General features: G+C 42.4%; 1 protein-coding gene across 1 annotated transcript in view; it reads left to right on the top strand.

Moving 5' to 3' along the window:
• Window positions 1-297: 297 nt before the first annotated feature.
• Window positions 298-23,014, top strand: part of garre1 (granule associated Rac and RHOG effector 1) — a 30,087-nt gene continuing 7,370 nt past the window's right edge. Inside the window, exons 1-8 of the mRNA XM_084541965.1 lie at window positions 298-358; window positions 10,568-11,978; window positions 18,965-19,177; window positions 19,879-20,019; window positions 20,239-20,334; window positions 20,431-20,592; window positions 20,702-20,860; window positions 22,494-22,591. Of these exons, the coding sequence (XP_084398091.1) occupies window positions 11,475-11,978; window positions 18,965-19,177; window positions 19,879-20,019; window positions 20,239-20,334; window positions 20,431-20,592; window positions 20,702-20,860; window positions 22,494-22,591 (1,373 nt within the window). The 5' untranslated portion in view covers window positions 298-358; window positions 10,568-11,474. The remainder of the gene's footprint in view (window positions 359-10,567; window positions 11,979-18,964; window positions 19,178-19,878; window positions 20,020-20,238; window positions 20,335-20,430; window positions 20,593-20,701; window positions 20,861-22,493; window positions 22,592-23,014) is intronic.

The raw sequence follows: 23,014 nt of genomic DNA, 5'->3' as shown, positions 1-23,014 counted from the left end.
TTCTTCACGTAGGAACACCAAAAAAAAATCACTAAATATATTGTGATATACCCTGTACCCAACTATGTCCACATGTTCACTACCTTCACTGTATTTTGCATTGTCTTAAACACATAACAAGAAATTATATCGAAATTATATTTGGAAATCACAAAAAGTGACATGTAAAAACAGCCTTGTGTAATTTAAAACTACACATTTACACAGACATGTAGTTGTTTTAGTGAACTATGTTATTTACACAACGTCGCTTTTATTATGAAAGTTTTACCGGAAGCGCGCGTTTTTATTGACGTTGTCTTGACGGCGCTCGCACAGACAGGGAATTCGCTGTCAAGAGGGTGGATGCCTAGAGCTGGTGAGCGATGCTTTGATTAACTTAACGTGTACAAACATTGTTCTGGGGTTTTACTGAAGCTGTTCGGTTTAGTCTTGGTCACGGCAGCACTGGTTGGTGCCGGTCTGTGTCGGAGCACGACGGGGCCGCTTGCATTAGCTTGCGCTTCCAACCAGCTCTTACAAATCGTGTCGCAGAGAGCTAGCTGCTAACGTTAGCTAGCTTAGCTACGTAGCTAGTCTGCTTAGTGCCGATGCAACCCTTATGCGTCCATTATCGGACGCACATTACTCTGATAAGCTTATTGCCATTTTTTGCTTCAAAATCGACAATGTACAACCCCGCAGAACATTGGACAAATGCTTTCACGGTGAGCAGGTGATGAAATCGCGCCACTCTACACTCATGTATTTGTATGTAAGCCCAATTTGATGTCTGCCGATGAAGCGTATCCGCTTACGCTAGCGAAGAAGGAGCGATTGGCGCTACGGGTTATTTCTGTTGTCACTGCTTGTATCTGTGGGCGATGCTTCACACTTGATCCATGGCTTGACAACGTTTAGCCGCGGCTGTGCAGATAAGACGGGATAATGGGTCAGTGATCGTTAGCTTTAGCATCGACCTGGTTTGGCTGCGTGTCCGATAACGGACCTGGGCGTTCTCGTTTTTTTTTTTTTTTTTTTTTTTTTTTTTGTAAGTTATGCGCTGCAGTCGGTAATAATCAACGGTACAAGATGGAATGTAGGTTAGCAGGAGGCAAGCGGACGACACGGACGTGATTCACAGCTCCCGTGGACGTGTATATACTCGGTATTTACAGGCACCGCTGGTATAGGCTGCAGGGTTTTGCTAGCTAGCGAGCCCCGTGTGCCTGTCTCTGTGTGGCCGGTGGGTGAGCGACAGGGACGGGAATGCAGCAGAGCCAGAGCACTGGGTGCCTGCCGTGTGAGTACGCCGTGGCATTTTCATGTCACTCGCTGCTGTTGCGTTTTTTTTGTTTTTTTTTTCCCCCGTGTTGATGCACTGATGCCGTGGAAGCCTTTCCGGCGACACCGCATTTAGGGCGTTAAAAGGCCGTATTAATAGCTGCGACATAGTGTTCCCATGACTTGGGCTATGTCATCCCGGAGAGTTTCGGCGAAACCGGCTAGCAGCGCTAGCGGCCATTCTGTTACACCTTCCTGTTAAATAGTGATTTGGTTTTAAAATAAGCCCTTTAGGGAGTATAAAACTAATCAAACTTAAAGGATTAAAGCAGCAGATTGTGTTTTTGCTGTTGCATCAGTAGCCCGGGGAGTAGCCGTGCTGTGTTTTTAATGACATGTAGAGCAGCAGTACGACTATTCACTATTTCACTGAAAAGTGGCGCTGCGATGGTGGCTGAATACATGACTTGTGCACCAGGATTGAAAGCTTATTTCTTGCATTCATTAATATAGATTAAATGTAAAGAATTATTCTCGAAGAACACAAGAGCATTAATTTTACACAACCCCACTATATTGATAATGTGCCTTTATAAAGCCAATCCAGGTCAGAAAAGACATCTGGAATTACATTAATAAATAACGTTGCCCCACTTCTCTGGCGGTGTGTAGGCATCTACAGTCTAGCCAGGTGTCTGTCTGTCTGTCTGTCTGTCTACCTTTTGACATCGTGTGCATCATGTTGTTTCCTTGGAGTGCAGACATTTCGGTAGAAGCAAAGAGTTTGATCTTGTAGAACAAGGAGATTGCCCGTGATTAGTGATCACTGATTGGAGATGTCTGTGCCTTGATTGTCCGAAGGAAACATTATTCATGTTTGTCATAAGCAAGCCACTCTGCTTGCTGATGGGATCTGTGAGTCAGTTCACTCCCTTTATACTTTACTAGACAAAATGCTGGTTATTAACCAGATTAAGGAGTCAGATTTTGTTATTGGCCATTTTTTTATTCTAGTATTTAAAGAGTATATAGACACACTGCTGCTTTGCAAAGGAAAATGTACTTACTAAAATTGATAAATGACTGTAAAAGCTTATGAATTATTAAAACTGGTTACTATCTGGACATTTATGTTCAGTAAGGCAACTGTTTGAATATAAATGATGTTGAATGTTAAGCATAGACTCTTAAGTATGTATTTATGTATGAATGTTGAGGCCATTGTGTTCCTTTTGTCGAGTTTTGCAGGCTTGCGCACCTCTCGTTAAAACAACCCTAAGCCCATGTGTTGACATCTGCCACAGCTGCGTCACTATGGAAATGCGTGCTTCGTTCTGCAAAATTCCTGTCTCTGCTTAAACTCACTCTCTCCACTGGCGTATTCAACATTGCGCCTGAATGGTCATGGTAGACGGTGGACTAGTACCAGGGCTCCAGTTGTTATTCTGTTTTTCCAGTTGTTTTTTTTTATCTTTTTTTGTGTTGTCAGGTTTTTCCCTCCCCAACATGCGATATGACCAGGAGTGACACTTTTCCTTAGCCTAACATTGAGTCCGGATGCATGTGTGAGGAAGTAGACATACAGTCACAAGATTACTGTTTGCGCTTGCCTCGGGTGGAGTACAGGCCCTTCACAGACCTGAATGATATTTTCTTAAACAAAGGCCCTTTCTAGTGTTTCTGTTGCACAGTTTTAGATTATACAGGTGAGTGTTAGTGAGGAGTCTCTGCTGAGAGAAGGTGTAGACAACTCAGGCCATGATATTATTAGCAACTAGTTTATAGATTTCTTCATTTAATCTCTTCTGTTGTACTTGACAGATTAAATGAAGTTTTCCGTTTTGTGTGTTGCATTTTTGTTCTTTTGTTCTCTGGCCTGCAGCTATTTTATCTCTAAAGACTGAGATTTTCACAAAGCCGCCTTCCTCGAGATGGTATCGAAGGTACAACAGGTGCTACATGAAGGAATGTCAATGGCACGTTCAGTACAAGTTCAAGTTAATTGCAGTTGCCGTGGTTATAATTAAATTGGCATATGTTAGGGATATGTTTCGCGTCACATCAGCTTCCATGGCAGGAAAAAAAAACATACTGCTTGGTAATAAGTGAGCGGTTTGTTGATTGTAAACACAGTGTCTCACAGGCCAGAAAAACAAGTACACAATATGATGCTACAAAGGCATGATAACTTTATTGTAATATTCTGAATACATGATGTGTAAATGGTCTGTATTATAGAGTACTGTACCCTACGATAGGTAAAGGAAGGTGAAATATGCTTATAAAATGTGGAGAGGAAGATTGAAACAAGTCAGTAAGGTGGGAGTCTAGTTTTGACAATTGGCGCCAAATTTGATCCATATATCACTGAAAATAAGATTAATTGTTGTGTGATAGGTAGGTCATGGCGTGCACCTCTGGCCGAATCACAAGCAAAGGGTGGTTTGGATGCAGTTCCCTCATCAGATTAGATAACGTCCACCTACAACGTGTTTTGTCGACACATGCATCGGAGAGATGCAGGCTTGTGTGTTTGGAGTACGTATTGTGTAGCAGGATTTGCTTTTGGATGCACAAAACTAACAGCACTTTTTGCTCTGGGATGTTGCCTCTTCTCCAACGGGATGTTTCAGCTCTGCATCTAGTGCGCTGCCGTGTTATCGGTTGCTCGGTTTGCACATCGTATTTCATACATCTAAATAAAGTAGGTTGTTTCCTCGGTGAAACAGAATAAGATGCCTGTCAACACAGTGAAGCAGCGAGTGGGCTTGCAGATACGGGGGAGAGGGCTTGTAGATACGGGGGAGAGGGCTTGTGGCATGGGAAATCTCACCCTTGTCTCCTGGGAAACCGGTTTAGTCTTAGTTTGTGGTCAGCTATGTGCCCCTCAGTCAAATGTTCCCAGTGAGACGCATGACTGCTCATGCACCAGAGATGATCATATAAAACAAGAATCAAGGTTAGCATGAAGCTCTCATGTAGCGTGATGCTTGTCTTTATTCATTTGTCCAGAACATAAGTTGCGTGTGCTTTTCCCTGAGTGGGTCAGAGTCAAATAAAGATTTCATGTTGTTCGAGAGAATTTCAGTCATGACTTGGAACAGGGTCCATCGTTTAAAAGTATGGATTTCTATGCTATTCATATTTGAAGTTAATGCACTTTCTTTAATATTTAGCTAGGTTTTAATAAATGGGTTAATGAGAATAGGCAAGGCTTTCTGACTTCTGTACTGTGGCACCTCCATAAGTCGTCTCATTGTAGCCTAGAGTGGAAGAATAAATTCCTACTTTTGTCCTGGCTAAAAATACAGCTCCCTAGTGGATGGCATGCAACATAACCTGCAACCTCAGTACATAGCCTGCTCCATGTAGGCCAGGGGAAGCATTTTCATCCCCACAGGTTGCCACCAGCCCTTCATGAATGGAACTGACGTCAGAGCCTTTCATCACAGCTCTCACTTGTTGAAACCCACCGGCTGGGCACACTAAACACACTCTATTGTGCACTGCTATTTGGAGAGGATATCAGAGCTTATTCTCTTTGCTGAATACTGAAAGGCATTTCTATTTTGTGCCAAGGCTCGGATTAGATCAAATCAAATGTGACTTTTTTTTTTTATCAATTGTCCCGCATCACCACGCCCATGTTAATTGTCATTTTCATTCCTCTTGGCTTCAATTAATTAATAGATGAATTGTTTTGAATTCAAGGTGTTGGAATGCGTTCGTGTTATTTGATTAAGACGGAGGCACATGTTGAAATGTGTGTTTGCACATGCGACACGGACCTGTGGGGCCTCAAGTGTGTCCTTTGTTAGAGTGGCCTGTCTGCTATTTTTATTGGAGCCATAAGCTACTTACAATGTCTGTTATGACAGTACAGGTTAGTCTAATATTATCCAGCCCGTTCACCAGCAGTATCATCCTCTTGACTGATGGGAATAGTAGGTGTTGTCACATCTTACTCAACGTGCGTTTGCTTCACCAGCAGGAAGAGTTTACTACAGCTTTAGAGAGTTCAGAGAAAATTTGCTTTTAGTTCCAAACCCTCAGAACAAAATGGGACCAAAACAGGATTAGCTGTGGTAATAAAATCAAACATTGCCCACTACCACAGAAATTCTACAAAATAATTCCAGGAGAAATGCCATACTGATGACAGAAAATCTATTCTTGTATTTAATATAAAATTGTAGCCAAGGCCTTTTATTTTTCCTATTCCTTTCACAAAGTCATGCAGCTGCATGTGCAAGTGTGTGTGTGTGTGTGTGTGTGTGTGTGTGTGTGTGTGTGTTTCTGTGCACTGGTATGAGGGCTGCCACAATACTCTCCTTGTGTTCTGTGGGCAAGAGGAGCCTGGCTCAGCTCCTGTCACACAGTTGCTCACGGCACTTGTCCTGTCATTTGGACTGACCTCCTAGACCTGTCTGCTGATTCTCAGACTTCGCTGTGACTTATCTGCTCTGTGGAATGCCGGCAGTAGAGCTTTTTCTCCCGTGTGCGTAGTCTGAAATCTGCTTTCCTGAACTCAGTTAGTAGAATTTTTTATGCTGTATGTATATTTCACCATTACATGATATTTTGTGGAAATGTTTAGCAATGCGTCGTTGGGTTTTCTGACCTGTTTTCTGCGCTACGTTTGAACCCACATTAAGGGGGTTGTGGGGAAATGCATTCCTTTGCTTCATTGGCAACAGATGTAGAGGAGATTTTTTTTTTTATTTTTTTTTTTTTACTTTGAGCTGAACCTTTTGGAGTGTCTAAAAACGGTGCAGTGTGGACTCTAGGGCAGCTGTTTTGCCCATGCAGGCCGAAATAGACTTCATGAGAGAGCTAATGTCAAGCCTGTGGCTAGAGCATCAGAGTGCTTGTGTTTGCCTGACTCTGGCAGATGGATAAGGAGCTGTCAGCATGGGTAACAGCTGCCCCATCCACAGCTATGAAGCCACCTAGCTGTGATGCGGCAGTCACACAGAAATATGTCTTGAGTGTCCAAATCTAACTTCTGTTGGTATTGTGAATGGCGGTATCTTGAAGGTTGCGCGGTTGGGCTTGTGACTGGAGGGTTGATTGGTTAATTTAATCAAATCTGTTCGGAAAATTTAATAAAATTACATCCTTTCAACGCTTGAGTGGAGCTGCTCGGTTGCCAGTTGTGGAAAGGTGTAGATTATTCTAGATGTAGAGTACCAGGGGCATCACAGTATCAGTGCAAAGCAGGTTGATTAGGAGAAGGTGTAGGAATGTTTACATACTGTATAGTTTGAAAATGAGTAGGGATGTCCCGATAAAGGTTTTTTGCCCCTGATCAGATACCAGTCTTTTAGTATTCAGTATCGGCCAATCTTAAATAAACAAAACATCCCCTGGATCTCTTACTTATTCTCCTTGGTCATGTGTACACCATGCAACTGTATTAAGTACAATAAATGTCTGTCAAAGCTAATGTAGTGAGAAGATGGTAGCTTGTACGTTGGCTTCAATCTGCTTTTTTTTTTTTGGTAGCTTTGAATGCTACTACTTTCAAAAAAGACCCTCCTCTTTTATTTAAGGTAGTGTGTCAGTAGCTCCAGTTGTTTCTGGCGCAAAGGTTTTCACAGACAGGTAACTCACACTTGGTACTGTTGTTCACTACACATCCATACCCAGTGGCACACATGGCTTGACGTTTTTGTTACTGGCGACAGGGAGCTTGCTCCAGGAAACCTAAACCCCTTTCCTGTTGAAGTTGAGCAGCTGACATGTACGGTGAGTGGGGAAGTGGAGCTAACATTAGCCCTAAGCAGGCCCTGCTAGAGGAAGGACATTAAAGTGTGCTGGCACGACTCCAGTGCATCCTGAGGGACACTCCTATCACATGTGTTTGTTTGGGTGCAATTTCTAGTACAGTGTGCCCTGCAACAGGAGGCTGGCAGCCAACAGAGCTACCCCGAGAAGCTAGCAAGCCTCATTAATATTAATGCCATGTCTGCTTCTCTCGGAATGACTTCTGCTTACAGAGTTTTGTAGTCAGGAAGGAAATGTAGATCACAACACTCTCTAATAATGCCACATGTATAATTTGTATCTGCCTGGAACAAACACGAACCAAGGCCAGTATTGCACAGTTGTCTAAAAAAAAAAAAAATCTGGCTTTGTTGTTCAGGCTGAATGGATAGTGTATCACCTGCATGAATTTAGTTTTATGTTACTTGTGTCGTTTACAGTTGTAAACCTACTTTTGACAAAGGTATGGTTTTCATTGAACTGTTTAAAGACACAGGCTGTAATTTAATACCAGACATTATAGATTTTACAAAAAAAAGATATACAAAACCGCAACAACAATTTTAATTATTTCCAGATCAATCAGGTCCTCCATTTCATTCTGTGTTTTCTCTTTGTCATGTCCTCATTGACCTGTTTAGTCTTCCTAGCAACTGGACACACAGGTGTGTTCTGTATTTCTGTTTTTCTACCTATAATTTAGCTCAACAACGTGAAAGTATGTGAAATAGTGCGGTTAGCCCCAGGCTAACTAAGATCAGGTTTCCTGTTTACTTTGCAGAAGCTAATATCCTATTCACTCTGTCAACTACCTGCCAGGTATTGCAGAGCCACCTGGCAGGTTCTTACTGTGCCTGTAATCCCAGGGATTTAGAGGTTTGTGCTGTTGCATTAGTTAACTGGCCTCCCCTCCTTCGCACTGTGTGTTGGCATTTGCGTGTGCTCTTGTGGTCCAACAACATTTGTTTGCTGTTGGTGTGTTTTAACTACAGTTTAGATGATTCAGAAAATGGACGTACAAACTGGGGCTTTTGAAGATCTCACAGTTGGTTCGAGAAGTTACGATGAGCGCTCTTTTGATCATTGTTGGTGTTTCATGGGCTCAATGATGACCTGAAAAATATAGTGAGTCCCAAATGAAATCGTTGTTTGCATCTCCGTTTGTGATATCAGTCAAAGAGCCTGGAAGTGACAACTGGTCAAATGTACACCTAGTTCATGATCTTCCATATTTAAGGTATTTATAATACAACGAGGTTTGGTTGGAGATTAAATTCACTGGGCTACACTGCATTGACTGTATGAAGTGGAAACACTGAAACACTTCATAATAATCTAGACAAATAACTTGTATTTAATGTGGCTTTGTCATATAATGGCTGGTGTCTGATACTTAAAGGTTGAAGCTGATGGCCATACTGATGCAACATAATGGTTCAGTACATCCTTGGTCAAAACATAATCTTTGTCCCAGGAGCATCATATTGTTGTGCATATCACCAGGCCTAGTTTATAAAAATGCCGAGGTTACCATATCCCATGAAAGTTACTCTATGTAAACATCCAACACTGGTAGATATAACGCAGAGCCCACTGCAAGATGAAACCCATCTGGCTTCAAAGTAAGTATATGTGCTTGTATAAGCGAGTAGGGAGGCATCGGAGTTAGAACTAAAGCATTAACAACAGCAGGAGTTAAAAAATGGGGAAACATGCTCTTGTCCCATCGTGAGGAGGTCAGTAGTTTCCCTCGCCTCTGTCCCTCAACTCAGCGGACCAAGAGAGAAGAGGGTGGCCTGATTTTTTATTTTTTATTTTTCTGGGCGTCCCTCTCTGTTTTGTGAAAGGAAGTGAGGTTTGAAGGTCAGGGGAATGCTGGCGGAGATGCGTAATGGAAGCTGTAACGCACGCAGGGCTACTGCACAGCTGCGTAACCTACAGTGACAGCATGCTGGATGCCGCTATCTAGTTTGGGATAGTATTATTTTTTCCCCACAAGTTGGTTGTCCTGACACATCCCATAACACAAAGGCTTTGAGCGTGGCGCTACAAGATAACGGTCTAAACGTCCCACAGAATGATAGCCTGTCTGTGTATCTAAGAGGCAGATGTTTTAGTTAGGCAGATGTTTGGTGGCCCATTGACTGTAATGTTATCAGGAGTGCCGACCAGGGCTCTGCACAGCAAAGGGGCAGGTTTAATGAGGAGTCTTTTACAATCACTAGCCCACAGTAAAAGGGATTGACTGCAGTGATCTAACAATGGTTTGACCGCACCACCTGTGGACCTAATGAATGTTTCTTTTGAATGGAAAGACGAATGATGTATTAACTTATGCACAGATGGAAGTTTTTAATATTTATTTCTATTGTGTGTGTTTTTGTTTTTTTTCCTATGTTTGGTTTTGAAATCTGACGACACTATAGCTAATCTCTGGTTGCTATTTGATCTGGTAAAATATGATATTAAAGTAGAAAGACCAAAGGGCAAAGGACAAGTCGCACAGAATGAGGGCATTGTGACTCCTACGATGTGCAGCTCAACAGATCCCGCAGTGTCTTCCAACAATGGCTTCTTGCAGGAATTTGTCTCTGCAGCTGTGTTCTGCCAAACCAGACACTGCCAGAGATTCTTTGCAGAGACGCTCTCTGTGAGGTATCATGTTCGTAATCGTCTAGAAATGTACAGCTTTAAACCAAACTGTAATAAAATATCGCCACCAAGTTCAGAGAGCTGTGGCTGGATTCATCCTCGTCCCATCAAAGCAGGAGAAGTTTTCATGTGTCACGACAGTTGACAGGATAGTTATAATTTATGGTTGTGGTTTCGTAACATAGCTTCTTGTCAGTACAAGTGAGATAAAAACGACTAAAACAAGGTATTGTGCATTTTGTGGCTTGTACGTTCTAATTATGAAGTAGATGTGCTCGACTGCACACGTCTCAACACTGAATTGAATTGAGGACAAGTTTTAATAATTTGATATGCAGTCAAATAAAGTCTGTTATCAGTCACTTGGAACATTTTTTTTATTCATTTTTCAGGAAAAAGACAAAAATACAGGAACAAATTAGAACACTTTTTGGGAAACTAATTGAACAGAATAAAAGGGATATGAAAAACAATACTTGTGAGGCAGATGTAACATCTTCCTTGATGAAGTAAATTGCGGTGAAAGTTATGACACAGATCAGCCATAAAAGGGAAACGGTGTGCCATTTTTAGCCAGCAGTTTGTTCAGCACAGGGTGTGACAACACGAAACCCTTTGTCTGAAATAAAAATCAAGCTATTATTAAATCCTTATTGCATATTATCAAATGTTCGTTGGGTGGCTTATATTCTTGTCAGTCTACATACAGTTGAGGCTAAGGTCATTAAAATTACCTGCAAATATAATGGTCACGTTTTTTTTGTTGCAAAGGGCAGTCCAGTTTATTTTGAGGGTGTAGCAGTAAAACAGTTGAAACGCAGCTCATCCTTCCTCTGTGACATGATGTTGACTCTCTCTTCTGTGTCTCTACCCTTTCCTCCCTTAGGAAATGACCTAGAGGCCTTACAGATACATTTGTGCTTTTGCCGCTCTAATCTGCATCCGCAGAGAACGGCGAGATCTGGAAGCACACTTGTTTCCGCGGTGAGTAATATCTACCTCAGCCAGCAGACGGGGGAGAGACCAGGAAGCTGCTGGAGACTTCAGACAGGCAGACAGAGCTATCAGCTGGCCGCTCACTCACTGCCTGCCGAGTCCTACTTTGTGAAGAGGATTTGAGACGGACTGGATCTGTCTGCCCTTCGCCTCCCGCTGTTCCTCTGCCAGCCACTGCACCAGAAAAAAAACAGAGCCACATCCTCTGATTCCAGCATTTACTCGCTTTTTAAATTGTCATTTTCCCTCCATGCTGTTGACCATTGTGTTATTTCCCTTGGATTCATTTTTGCTTTCAACTTTTAATAGAATTTTGTACTTATACTAGTTGTTATAGGTTTATATATGTATATACATATGCGTATATACTCTATATACTGTATGAAGACAGATTTTTTCCCCCATTCTGTAGGAAAGTTAATGCACTTTAAAACTTGGCTGTAATACTTTTCCTCCACTATTATGACAAATTTGTTAGAAGCTGGAAACAGAGAATCTGGGGGTGTGTCTTTGTGGTTTTTTAAGCGGGGTATGACGTATCTGCAGCAGGGCTGCATGTAAGCATTTTACTCAGCTTGACGGTTTTTGATCACCCTTTGGCCTCGCCCACTTCTGTGTTGCCTCTCTACACGGCACACTGAGATGAACCGCTGGCAGGTGGAATCCTTGAGCTGTCTTTCTACTTAACTTGAACAGTTTCAGGACTGTCGGATTTGTTGTTTTTTGTAAAAAGGACAAAAACGATTTGCGGGAAAAACAAACTACAAACAGGAGCTTCCGGTGCTGTTGCACCACCTATGTATTGTTGTAGTGCGCAGGAAAGTAAAATGGACTACAAGCGTCGCTTTTTGCTCGGCGGGTCCAAGCAGAAAGTGCAGCAGCACCAGCAGTACCAGATGCCTGAGCTGAGCCGGACCCTGAGCGCCTCTTTGGCTTCCTCTTGCTCTGCCTCTTCACCTATGGGCACCGGCGTAGGCATGCCTGGCAGCTGTCACCCACCTCCATCTGGCACCACCACCGCTGTTGCAGACATCCAGCAAGGCATCTCCAAATATTTGGATGCCCTCAACGTGTTCTGCCGGGCCAGCGCCTTCCTCACGGACCTGTTCAGCAGCGTGTTCAGGAACTCTCACTATTCCAAAGCAGCTATGCAACTGAAGGACGTGCAGGAACACGTCATGGAGGCGGCCAGCAGGCTGACTGCAGCAATAAAGCCTGAGATCGCCAAGATGCTGATGGAGCTGAGCGCTGGGGCCGCGAACTTTAAAGACCAGAATGACTTCAGCCTGCAAGACGTTGAGGTAGGTGCTCCCACAGAATCGCACTCAAACCAAACTAGTTGAACTAATCTTAACACGTCATTATGTTAAATTGTGGTTAGTAAAATAGTTTTTGCTCATGGGGAAAAAATTGTCAAGCTTCCAACCAGAGGCGCTATAGCTAAGCGTCACATGGTTTATCATTTAATTTATCCATAACTCATCTTCTAGATGACGTGCTAAGACGCTTAGCTGCTCTCTGTGAGAAGGCTAGCTCCATGAATCAGTGTTTCCTGGCTCAAACAGGATTCTCACGCCCAGTGTTAAGCTGGTGTCAAGATCTGAGGCCGAGGTGTGAAAAACACTGAGGATGTGAGAAGAAAAGTCATCTTTTGTCACTCTGAACACCACACCGTATTTCCACAACACTGGATTTGCTGATGTGCAAAATATTGTAGCTGAGGTATTCGTCATGGGAGTTTAATATGAGATTTGGAGACCAATGCACAAAATAACCAAAGGCTCAACTAAGATGTAGGAATCATAGTCTCTCTGTCTCTTAAATTCATTTTGAATGTTTTTCTTTCTTTTGTCTTGTCTTGCCACATTTGTCTTGTGTAATTTGTTCTTTTGTTCTTCAAAGTCAGAAAGGGATGCACACAAACATTGGTGTGTTGTAGTTGTCATGGTTCAAATTAGAACCGGATGTGCATCTTGAATAAGTGTATTTACTTGGAACAATAACATTATTGCAGGCTTACTAGAAGCTTGAACTGAAAGTAATAACTGTTGAAACGCAGTACAAGCTCCTGGTCACCTCTTTGTACTAAATCTAGTCTCTGTCAGGCCTACTTTAAAGCCAGGTCAGGAGGTGCATTAGGGGAAGTTGGATAACTCATGTTGACTCCGTCAGACCTCAAAGACAGAGGTCATTTCAGGTTACAGCATCTGTCTGAAATGGGCACCTGAAAAAGGCCTGGAGAGAATGATTCAGAGAAGTAATGGTGATAAAATTTGAAAATCTCTATTCTAGTAGTTACCTCGGTTATTAATTTTGTCTTAATGATGCTTCTTTAATAGTCTCTTATTTGGTGCCATCAGCTGTATTTTGATATGTACACTGCACTCTGTCAATCTTGAGAATGAACCCTCATAATGTCATTTAACGGACAGTAGTGAGCCTGTTATGATTAATCAGTTTGACATTCGCGATTCGAGTCTAATCGCAATCAAAGTCTGCTAACACGCCGTTTGGATTTCATAATGAGTATTTCAGCTGAAAAAAATACCTTTGTATGCAATTAGACAGTCCTACAACCAATCTGAGCCATTTTATTGTAAACGTATACAACTCCATGGTGTTTAGATGATGCGTATGACTGGCCGATCTTTGCCAAGGCATATTCAGATTGAAGTGGAGAAACTCCAAACCATCTTCCTTGCAACAATGAAGCTGTGGCGAGGAAGTTGGTCAGGCTTCTGGGATACAGATAAATTGTTCTGTGGCAAGAAGAGACTTACAATTATGTATAATCACCTTTAGTTGAGTATTACAGGGATTTTAATTCAGTTAGAAATAAAAATTCCAAAATCCAAACTTTTGATCCATCCAGACCAAAACACACAAAATCCAAATCCAGATTCCAGACCAACACCCCCACTCCCACTGAATAAAATGCTGTGCAATAACACAGAACACACTTTATCCAATTCCCAAGTTGTGTAAGTGTTCGTGCTTTATAAAACACATATTTTACGATCACAATTTTACAATCACATGCAAAAATTGCCTGAACAAAGTGCAGGGACTTTTTTTTTATAATCAAATTTCCCTTCTATCTGATTCTGCAGCACCTGTAAGTAAAGCTGTAGCTGTGTGCCACAAGCGTCTCTGCATACCGGAAACCCAGCAATTTAATGCAGAAATTACGGGGATTGTGGCTGCCATGGCACTGCCCTGGCACTGCCTTGTACCCACCCATGATAAAGCACTATCATGTAGCAGGGAGTTGATACACAGTAGTGGCCAAGACACTGGATTGACTGCAGAATCTCCGTGGATGTGGCTGAGCCCAAAACAGGAAACACTTTTGCACCGCAGTCGGTAAATCTGACTCTCTGTGGTCTTGAGTATGCACGGATGAATATTAGAGGAAGCCCAAGTCTGTGAAAGTTTAGACCACATGGCTTGGCAGTCACACATGCTGTCTGCCCCAGGCATAAAGGGTACATTTGTTAAAGCATAGTAGGAAACGCACTTATATTTAACTTTACAATGGCCTTATTCCAGTCTGTTGATTGTACTCGACTCCATGAAAGAAACACTCCAGGTACTCTAATATTTTGTTAGTATGGTGAAACATAACCTGTTGAGGTGAATGGACAAGTAAGAGGGTTGTTTCACTGATTTTAAGTAAAATGTTTTTGACCAAAGTAGAGAGTTGTCAGACCAAAGTGGGCTGTAAGGTTTTGTGATGAGTTACCTTTGGCCTAAATTTCTATGTAGTGCATTGTTTATGAATTAAGATCTGAAATACAATCTCCCATGTTTTCTTGGTAGAAGAAAACTCGTGTTTGTGCAGATTAAACTTGTTTAGACTCAGTTCGCGATAATTGCAGCTAATTCAGTCTTGCTCTGACGACGTGATGCGTTTGTGACTGTAAAAGGGATTTTCCTTTGTCTGCATGAGTCGAGGAATGCTGTTTGGCAGCTGGATGTGTTATGAGGTCTTCAGAAAGAACTAAATGCATTTCTGAGTTTTGGGAGTTGTGGTATGTGAAGCTTTCCCCCCCTTTCTTTCCCTTGCTCAAGCCGCCCTCTCCTCTTTCACTCTTTTGACCTCCCCTTCTTTTTCTTTTTTTTTTTTTCCCCCTCTACCAAGAGCCCCAAAAGTTCAGGTCAGTGCAGTCTACAAAACAAACCACTTTTTTTTCCAAAACAGAGCGCGACTCACTGGCTGCTCAGAGTGGCTCCACTGCCAAATATGCATTAAATGTCACGGTTTGTTTAGAGGCTGTTTGCCGAGCTAGTAAGTTTAAACGGTGGAGAGAAGACCAGGGACAGATGGAGAAAGCCCCACGACCAGAGAGACCTTCGTGGCGACTCTAGTCAGACGACTGAATTGGCGCTCTTACCTCAGGGGTAAAACAACGGCTTCAGCTATTGAAAAGACATCCCTAGCATCTTTTTTTTTTTTTTTGTAAATACATTTGGTGGGTTCTTGAGAATATATGGATATATTTATAAGAAGGTTAATTTTATTGATTTTCATTGGTGGTTTTAGCCCATGTACTGTGGAGGGAAAAAGTAAGAAAATGGTCTTTGAGTGAGTTATATTTAAACCTTTGTTGGTCTAAAGTAATGCTCAGACAATTGGTTTGTGACTGCTGGTTTGAAATGAGCTTGCTATTCACAGGTTAGTTCCCAGTTTAGACCAAAATAGATTTAAAAGAACCCCATGGAGTTTTTGACGTATCCTTGTTTGTCTGTACTGTGATCAAGTACACTGACAACGTGATGTGGCTGTTGACGGTAAAGGTGTTGCATGGAGAAGAGTGCAAGCTGGCAAACATGGATGTAAACAATGCAGGTGTTAAAACAAAAGTGTGCTTTTAAAGAATAACCTATTTTTACGCAAACTGAGAGGACATCCGTGAATATACTATATTTACTTGCCCATGAGATCTTATCTATCCTAATAACTTTAGACTTCTCCAGTAAATTGGTTTTAGTTTGTCGAGCACCAGTAGGTAAGTGAACAGTTTAAAAAATAAATAAATAAAAAGTTCAGGGGTCATTGGGACCTTCCTGTTTCCCTGGAATGATTGTGTAAAAGGGAATACCCACAAAGAGAAATGAGAAATGAGAGCCAGGAAAAGGCATGGCTTGACGTAAACCAACCAAGGTAGGCTGCTTATTATCATTATTGTTTTTTTTTTTACAGATCAGACAGTGGTGTAAGCTTGCCATCTAGTTATTATAACACTCCCTTTCCCCAGAAAAAGTGTTCCTGGATCTCAGGAACACTACGCTTCTAGATTTGGTGGACAGATAGTGCAGGTGTTCTCAGAAAGTAAGAGTGTGTGTGTATGTTGGTGATTGATTCATGAGTGGTCTTGTTTGGTTCTAAAAGGGGCCAACAACGGCTTGGCTTCACTTGCACTCTTTCTCATATTTTCCATGACTGTGTGGAATACTCCACAGCCAATCACATGTGTTATCCATTATCTCGTGCTGTAGCCATGTCCTCATTTTTGTTGTAGACTTTGTAACATTCAGAGTAGGTTTTGATCTCGTTGTCAGCTTGTGTTGCTGCTGGTTGGTTATCTTCATTAGGATATGCTGCACATGATGATATCAGCCCTTAATCCTCATCGCCAGGCTATATATATACTGCTTCTCTTTTGTTATGTATTCATTTTCTGTTTTGCACAAACACTGATTGAGTTCTGATTAGTTGCCCAACGTCAACAGCAGGAGTGGGAATTTCTCATGTTGTGCACATTGGATCCAAGCCTGTGTTTATCAAGTCTCGTAGAGAAGGCTGGCAGTAGGCAGAGAGGGATAGGCAGCATATCGTTCTACTTTATACATTGTGCAGTGAGTCTGAGTGTTGGGGCATAGACTTGTTTTATAGCAGCTGTTTTTTTAAGGGCTTTTGAAATGGCAGCGTCAGCCGATTGGTCTGTCATTGTGTTAGTTCACATAGTTCTGCACGAATGCTCATGGTCTTCAGCAGACAAATTTTTTTACACAAGGTTTAATTGACTCCAGATATTCAAGGCTTCCAAAGATTTAAATTTTTTTTTTTAAGCCTCCAATTGTTTCCTGTTGCACCACCTGCAGATCAAACATGATCCGTGAAAGGCTTTATGGATTGGCACCAAATTTCTGCTTGTCCAATATATGTTAGTGATATATAAATAACAGATGAAACTAATACTATAAACATTCTAGCATTATTAGTATGAGCACGCTAGCATACTGACATTAGGTGTTGGCCTGAAGCGGTGCTCTGCCCTGGAACAGCTTCGCTCCAGACTACGAGTCTTGTTGCTTTCTACTCCAACACAAACACCTTGTTATTTTAGTGCCATAATGAGGAATTGATTCAATACATATCACATGATATTCGCTAGACAGGATACTGACTCAGAAGCACTAAGACGGTCATGTTTTTCTTGGTTCATCTTTTTATATGGCTTCACTTTTACTGTGTAAGTATTTTTTTTCTGCATATCCTCTTTACCCACTTGCTTACGTAGCATAGAAGTAAGCCAAGACAAAACAGCTGGTATCAGTCCTGTGACTTTGTGCGTTATAGAATAGACTCTGACTGGTGATCCTTACGAAGACAAAACCCCCTTCATAGTTGTGCCTTGGGCTTGCTGCAGTATAGTATAACTGACTCGACAAACATGTTTACTTGTACGAATTTATTTAGCGATGCCCCACACACAGTCAGTTTGATGCTTTTCGTTGTTTCAGCAGAGTTTCATTGTTGGTTTCTTCAGTGGGTAGATTGAGCAACATAAAAATAAGGAACAGTTGTGACATAGGGTGATATTTTCTAACTCTGTTATTTTTAAATTGGGACATTTCATAATACCGAATTGTGTTTATATGACGATGGGATATTGATAGATGTAGGAGATTGAATAGTTAAATATAATTTGGGGAATTTTGCAAGACGTATAAGAGGTGAAAGTAAATGAGGCCCAAGAGAGCTGCAGCAAGTATCCATAGCTGCAATTATAGTATGCACCAATAACCAATATCAGTTAGGTTGATGCTTTTTGCTTCATATGTTTTGTAGAAGTGAAAATCCATTTTCGGCTCAAATTTACTAAATAGAATAACAATGAATGAGGCACGCGAGTCTTTTCTCAGGCATGCCAAAGAGGACGATGGATTTGCCGTCACGTCCTGTTTTGTAGTTGTTATGAAAACAATGAAACTTCCAACACATGGAGCTTTTCTGCCTCCAGCCATTTACGCAATTTAGTTTTGGTTTCCATGAGGTGGGGTGTTGAAGAGCGAAAGTGGCCGTGTCCTGTTGTTCCTGTCTGCCATCGGAAAGCAGCAGCATATTTCTGTCTTCACAACTCGGCCTATCCCTTGAGATATTTTCAGCAGGTACCTGAAAAAGAAAACCCAGGGACCATGGCGAGCCCTGTGGTGTCCTGTTTCTCTTATTTTGCTAACTGGACGACCAACAGTCTCCTACCCTGAACTATTCTCTCGACAAACAAACATCTAGGTAGGCAACTCGGTAGATGCACAATCGTGCGTGTGAAATATTTGGTAAAACTGAGTCTGTATTAACTGTAATTACCAATTTTAGACACTATTTTTACACATTTGTGTGTAAAAATAAATAGAAAAATGAGGGGCAGTGTAAGTTTCAATAAACAGAAACATGCACTGACAAGTACAATATTTAATCCAGTGTGGTGTTCATCTTTCACTTGCGAATTCAAATACATATTGTACTCATTCTCACAGGTTTGGTATTTGTATACAACACACATCACAAACGCAGACACAGGCATGCATGTTTGGTTAGCTGAAATCCGCCCAGGCAAGATGTTTTATTTTAAAAAGATGCTGTGTGTGTTGACTTCATGATATGATTTGTGTCACAAATGGGGCTTTCCTCTTGTGGTATTGGCTGTTGCAAACTGTTGGAAAACAAAGAGAAATTTAGTTTCTGGACTCCGGACTTTTCGCTGAACAGGCCTGGATATGTACAAAGTGTTAGAGCTAGGAATAACTTGTGTGTAATGCAGCCGGTGATTACTTGACATCATGTTTAATTAGAAAGGGAGTGAGAGCTTTGTTGTCGAATTAGCGCACACATTTGGTTATTTAAAGTGTTAACTGGCCACAGAGGCATGGTGACAGACATGTTCGTTTTCTAAATCTGTATTGTTCGGTGTCTAAAACCTCCTGACTGAGCTACTCTCACATGTTAATGGCGGATGTTCCTGATGGTGAGTAACCAGTGGGTCCTGTTGTCTCTCTCCAGGTACTGGGTCGGTGCTTCCTCACGGTGATGCAGGTCCATTTCCAGTTTCTATCACAGGCTTTGCAGAAGGTCCAGCCCGTGGCTCAGTCCTGCCTGGCTGAGGCTCTTGCCCAGGCCCAGGAGCGCTGCGCCAACGCCCGCTCCCAAAGCTCCGACCTTGGGCCCCTCACAGAGCTGGAGGAAGCCTCCCGCTCTTGGAAAGGTGCAGCAGAGGTATGCAACCACTGCCCCCAAGACTCTCCCAGGTCTGGGCCTGGGAAATCTGGGGTTTGTCTGTGTGAGGTGAAAAATAGACTGGGTACACATTCCTGAGAAATGCCAGCAGTTTATGATTTCCAGCCTCAATTTCCTATTTCCTCTTTAAAGGGCCTTAGCTTGTCTGTGAACCCGCATTGCTATGTTCTGTACCCCCTGAAACCCTAAGCCATGCAAGGCAGGCTGTTTGTAAAACAACTTACCTAACTAATCCCCAGGCTAATCAGTCTTTCTGACCCATTTTGAGCTTTCTTGTACAGTATATATATATATATATATATATATATATATATATATAGATTCAGGGGGTGATAGTGGGTTGATTGATCTTTTAAATCCTGGCATGCAGACCGTTAGCCCTGGAGGAAAGTGGGCCTGGATAGAGGGGCACAACCACGGCTCTATTTCAGAAGATGCACATATATATAATCTTAAAAAAACATCCTTAATGTTGAAAATTATCTCTCTATTGATGTTGTAGAGCGGAGTATCTCCTTGTAAAACTTGTAAAGTTATCTCTTATGTCTTACAAAAACAACTTTTATTATTGTTCTCCACCTCATTGTAAATGAGGAAATGCTAACTTAATGCTACTTTAACATCGTAGTATAGATGTTGCTGCTTTCACAGAACTTTAATCTGTGTTGCTCTGTCCTCAGGCCACAGCGAGGCTGAGAGAGAGGGGCCGGGACGGCTGCCTGGCAGGCATCCAGGTTCAGCAGCTCTTTTGCTCCAACAACACCACCATCCCTGAGCACCAGCTAAAGGAGCTCAACATGAAGATTGACAGTGCTTTACAGGTACAGTATCAACCTGTGGTAAGCTAGGGAACTATAGGTATCGTAGTTCCAGTGGCTAAAAAGGAATTGAGAAAATCAACTTATAAACGTACTGTATTTTTCATTGAATAATACCATGGAGCTACACGGGGGTCAATAATGCAATTGCGGTATGTAGAGAGGTGTAAAATCATAAATGTAATGCACTAAAGTAGCTGGTCTTTGTTTCTCACTACCCAGGCCTATAAAGCAGCATTAGAAAGCCTGGGCCACAGTGAGTACGCACTGAAGGCAGGCTTTCATCTCAGCCCCAAAGCTGTGGAAGCAGCATTACAGGTGAGTAAATAAAAGATTTTTGTGTCTCCTGCACGTGTTTTGGCCGTTGTATTCTTACATATTTGTTTTTGTGTGTGTGTGTGTGTGTGTGTAAAGGGCTGTTGCAGTGAGGCAGAGGCTCAGCAGGCAGGCAGAATGCAGACCACCTCCCAGCCCATCCAGTGCGAGCTGCCCACCATCCCTGTGCAGATAGGCTCGCATTTCCTCAAAGGAGTGTCCTTCAACGAGTCAGCGGCTGAAAACCTCAAACTAAAGACGGTAGGGTCCCAGACACAGCACACTGGTGTCTGTTGTCTGTAGTGAGCCATCAGCAGATGTTTATGTCACGCCGCTTTGTTGATGTCTCCTTGTGTTTTTTTATCCTCAGCACACAATGCTGCAGCTCATTAAGGAAGCACTGGGCCAGAATGGAGTGACCCCCAGGGACGACTCTCCCGTTACTGAGGTCCTCAACCAAGTTTGCCCATCCAGTTGGAGAGGAGCCTGCAAGACAGCTGTCCAGCTGCTGTTTGCCCAGGCTGGTCTGGTGAGTAGACGTCATAAAGATCAGGATTAAGTTGCAAATACCAGGGCTGTGTATCGAACAGTATTTTAGTATTTTAAAGACACTGAGACAAAGATTTCATTTTATTACAAATCTTGCTCCTTTAGAGAACAAATCATTTATTTTTTTTAAATAAAAAAGGTTTATGCTTTTGAAATCTTATTTCTCTTTGCATGTATGTATTTGTGCAAGATATACTTTGTTGACACCCATCACCACAGCGCAGTTGATAGCATAGAAGAGTGGATAGTAAGTGGCATACCAACATGAACAGGCCTGCTGTACTTCACCGACACTTCTGGTGAAATTACTGAACCCTTTACGTCTCTGTGGTTTGGCGTTTGGCAGCTTGCATCGCATTGTTTGTCAGATTTGTAATGGAGATGAACGGATCTGTCCGCTTGCTTTGAGGCATCCAAGAGGTGTCAACAAACAGCAGAGAGACACAAAGGGAAGAAACATTCCTGCAGCATCTGAGTAAAGGATAGGCTCGTCTGCAAACAGAACTCCCCCACCCTCCTGTTGAGAAGGAGAGTCAAAGGGAGGGTCAGCAGCAGGATTCTCCTCTGACTAACACTGTGTTTATGCTCCAGTGTTTATTTCCTGTGTGGTCTCCGTTGTTTTGTGTGTCAAAACCGGGAGCGTGTTCTCATTCAGCTTTGCCAGCCCCGCGTTAACTGTAAAACAATCTGTGGATGATTAACGGCCGCTTTGCATTAGCTCCTTATCTGAGCCTGTCACCACTCAACCCAAAATAGATCTCATACCCTGAACACACACTCGCAGTATCCTCCCCACACACCTGCATTTACTCAATCAGCTCACCATACATAACTCCCTCACACACTTTATCTCTCATTTTTTCCACTCCTGTGACGGTCACAGTGAGATCGCCGTATCTGTTCAGTTTCTGGCAATGTCAGTCAAAAAAAGCGACTCCCTCTGTTCTCATAGTCATGGGTTTTAAAGTCCAGTGAAGATGACCTTGTCGTCCTTTTTCTGCTCCTGTCCCTTTCTGCCCCCGATGACCTTGTCATGCGTGCTTCGATGTGACTGACTGCCTGCGTCTATGTGGGACTCGCTCGCATGGCCAACCCGGGTTTTCTAAGGATACACCTGCTTTTTAATAACAATAGGGTAATTTCCTACAATACAGGAAATGGACCCCTCCCACATTCCCTCCCTCTCTGTGACCCAGCTACTCAGGTCTCGAGGAGCCAAGGCCACTTTCAAAGAACTTGCAAATATATTTGACTTGCAGCTGGCAGGAAGGCTAGCCTGTTTGTTGTCACTGGCTGATTGAAAGCATTCGGCTTCCTCACCTTGAACCGCCTCTTGCTGCTTGGTGGAAAATGAATGCCAGACGGCAGTGTCAAGCCTTTAACTGGTAGCTGTGTTTTTAAATCCTATCATGCTTAGTAAAATGTGGAAATAATGTATAAATAAACCAGTTTGGGAGTTTTTGTTGCCGTTTGTAAATCATACAAATGTTCTGTATGCTATAGAAGTCTTTGGATTGCTTGCACTAGCAGAATTCACATAAAAACAATAAGGCTGCAAAGACGGGTTCCCCGTCAGGAGATGCTGATAAAAGTGTGTTTCTGTGGCACAACAGGTGGTCGTTGACACAGCTCAGATTGAGAACAAGGAGGCTTATGCTCCCCAGATCACTCTGGAGGGATCCAAGGTGGTGGTTCAGGTTCCCTCTACATGGTGAGTACATCAAGAAACTTAAGAGACTGTTTATATACAGTATGAAGTCCTCCAACAAACGACAGTTACAGTTAAAAATTATCACAGACCCCGCATTCACACCAGCTAAGTTGTGATGACGCATGCCTTTGATTGTGCTTTCAGTATGCACTAAAAAGACTTCCCTAAAGCAGACTTTGTGAGGATCGGATGTTCACAACAGACCGACGAGAAGTCTGTTTGACATACTTAATTTTACAAACTTGCTACACAAAACTGTTCTGCACCTTCGTAGTGTCTTGTCTTGTCATTTGCACATACCATGCTCCAGTAGTGTGTAATTAAACCGAGGTACTGTCGTGACCACATCCTGAAAAATAAACATTTTGTGCGTCTGGTCTGTGTCTTGTATCTGCTATGTGTTAGATATTATTGTCGCTACTC

Source organism: Chelon labrosus, assembly GCF_963514085.1.
Source record: "Chelon labrosus genome assembly, chromosome: 3".
Taxonomy (NCBI): domain Eukaryota; kingdom Metazoa; phylum Chordata; class Actinopteri; order Mugiliformes; family Mugilidae; genus Chelon; species Chelon labrosus.
Note: the sequence above shows the minus strand (reverse complement) of the source record. Positions and strands in the feature narration are given on the sequence as shown.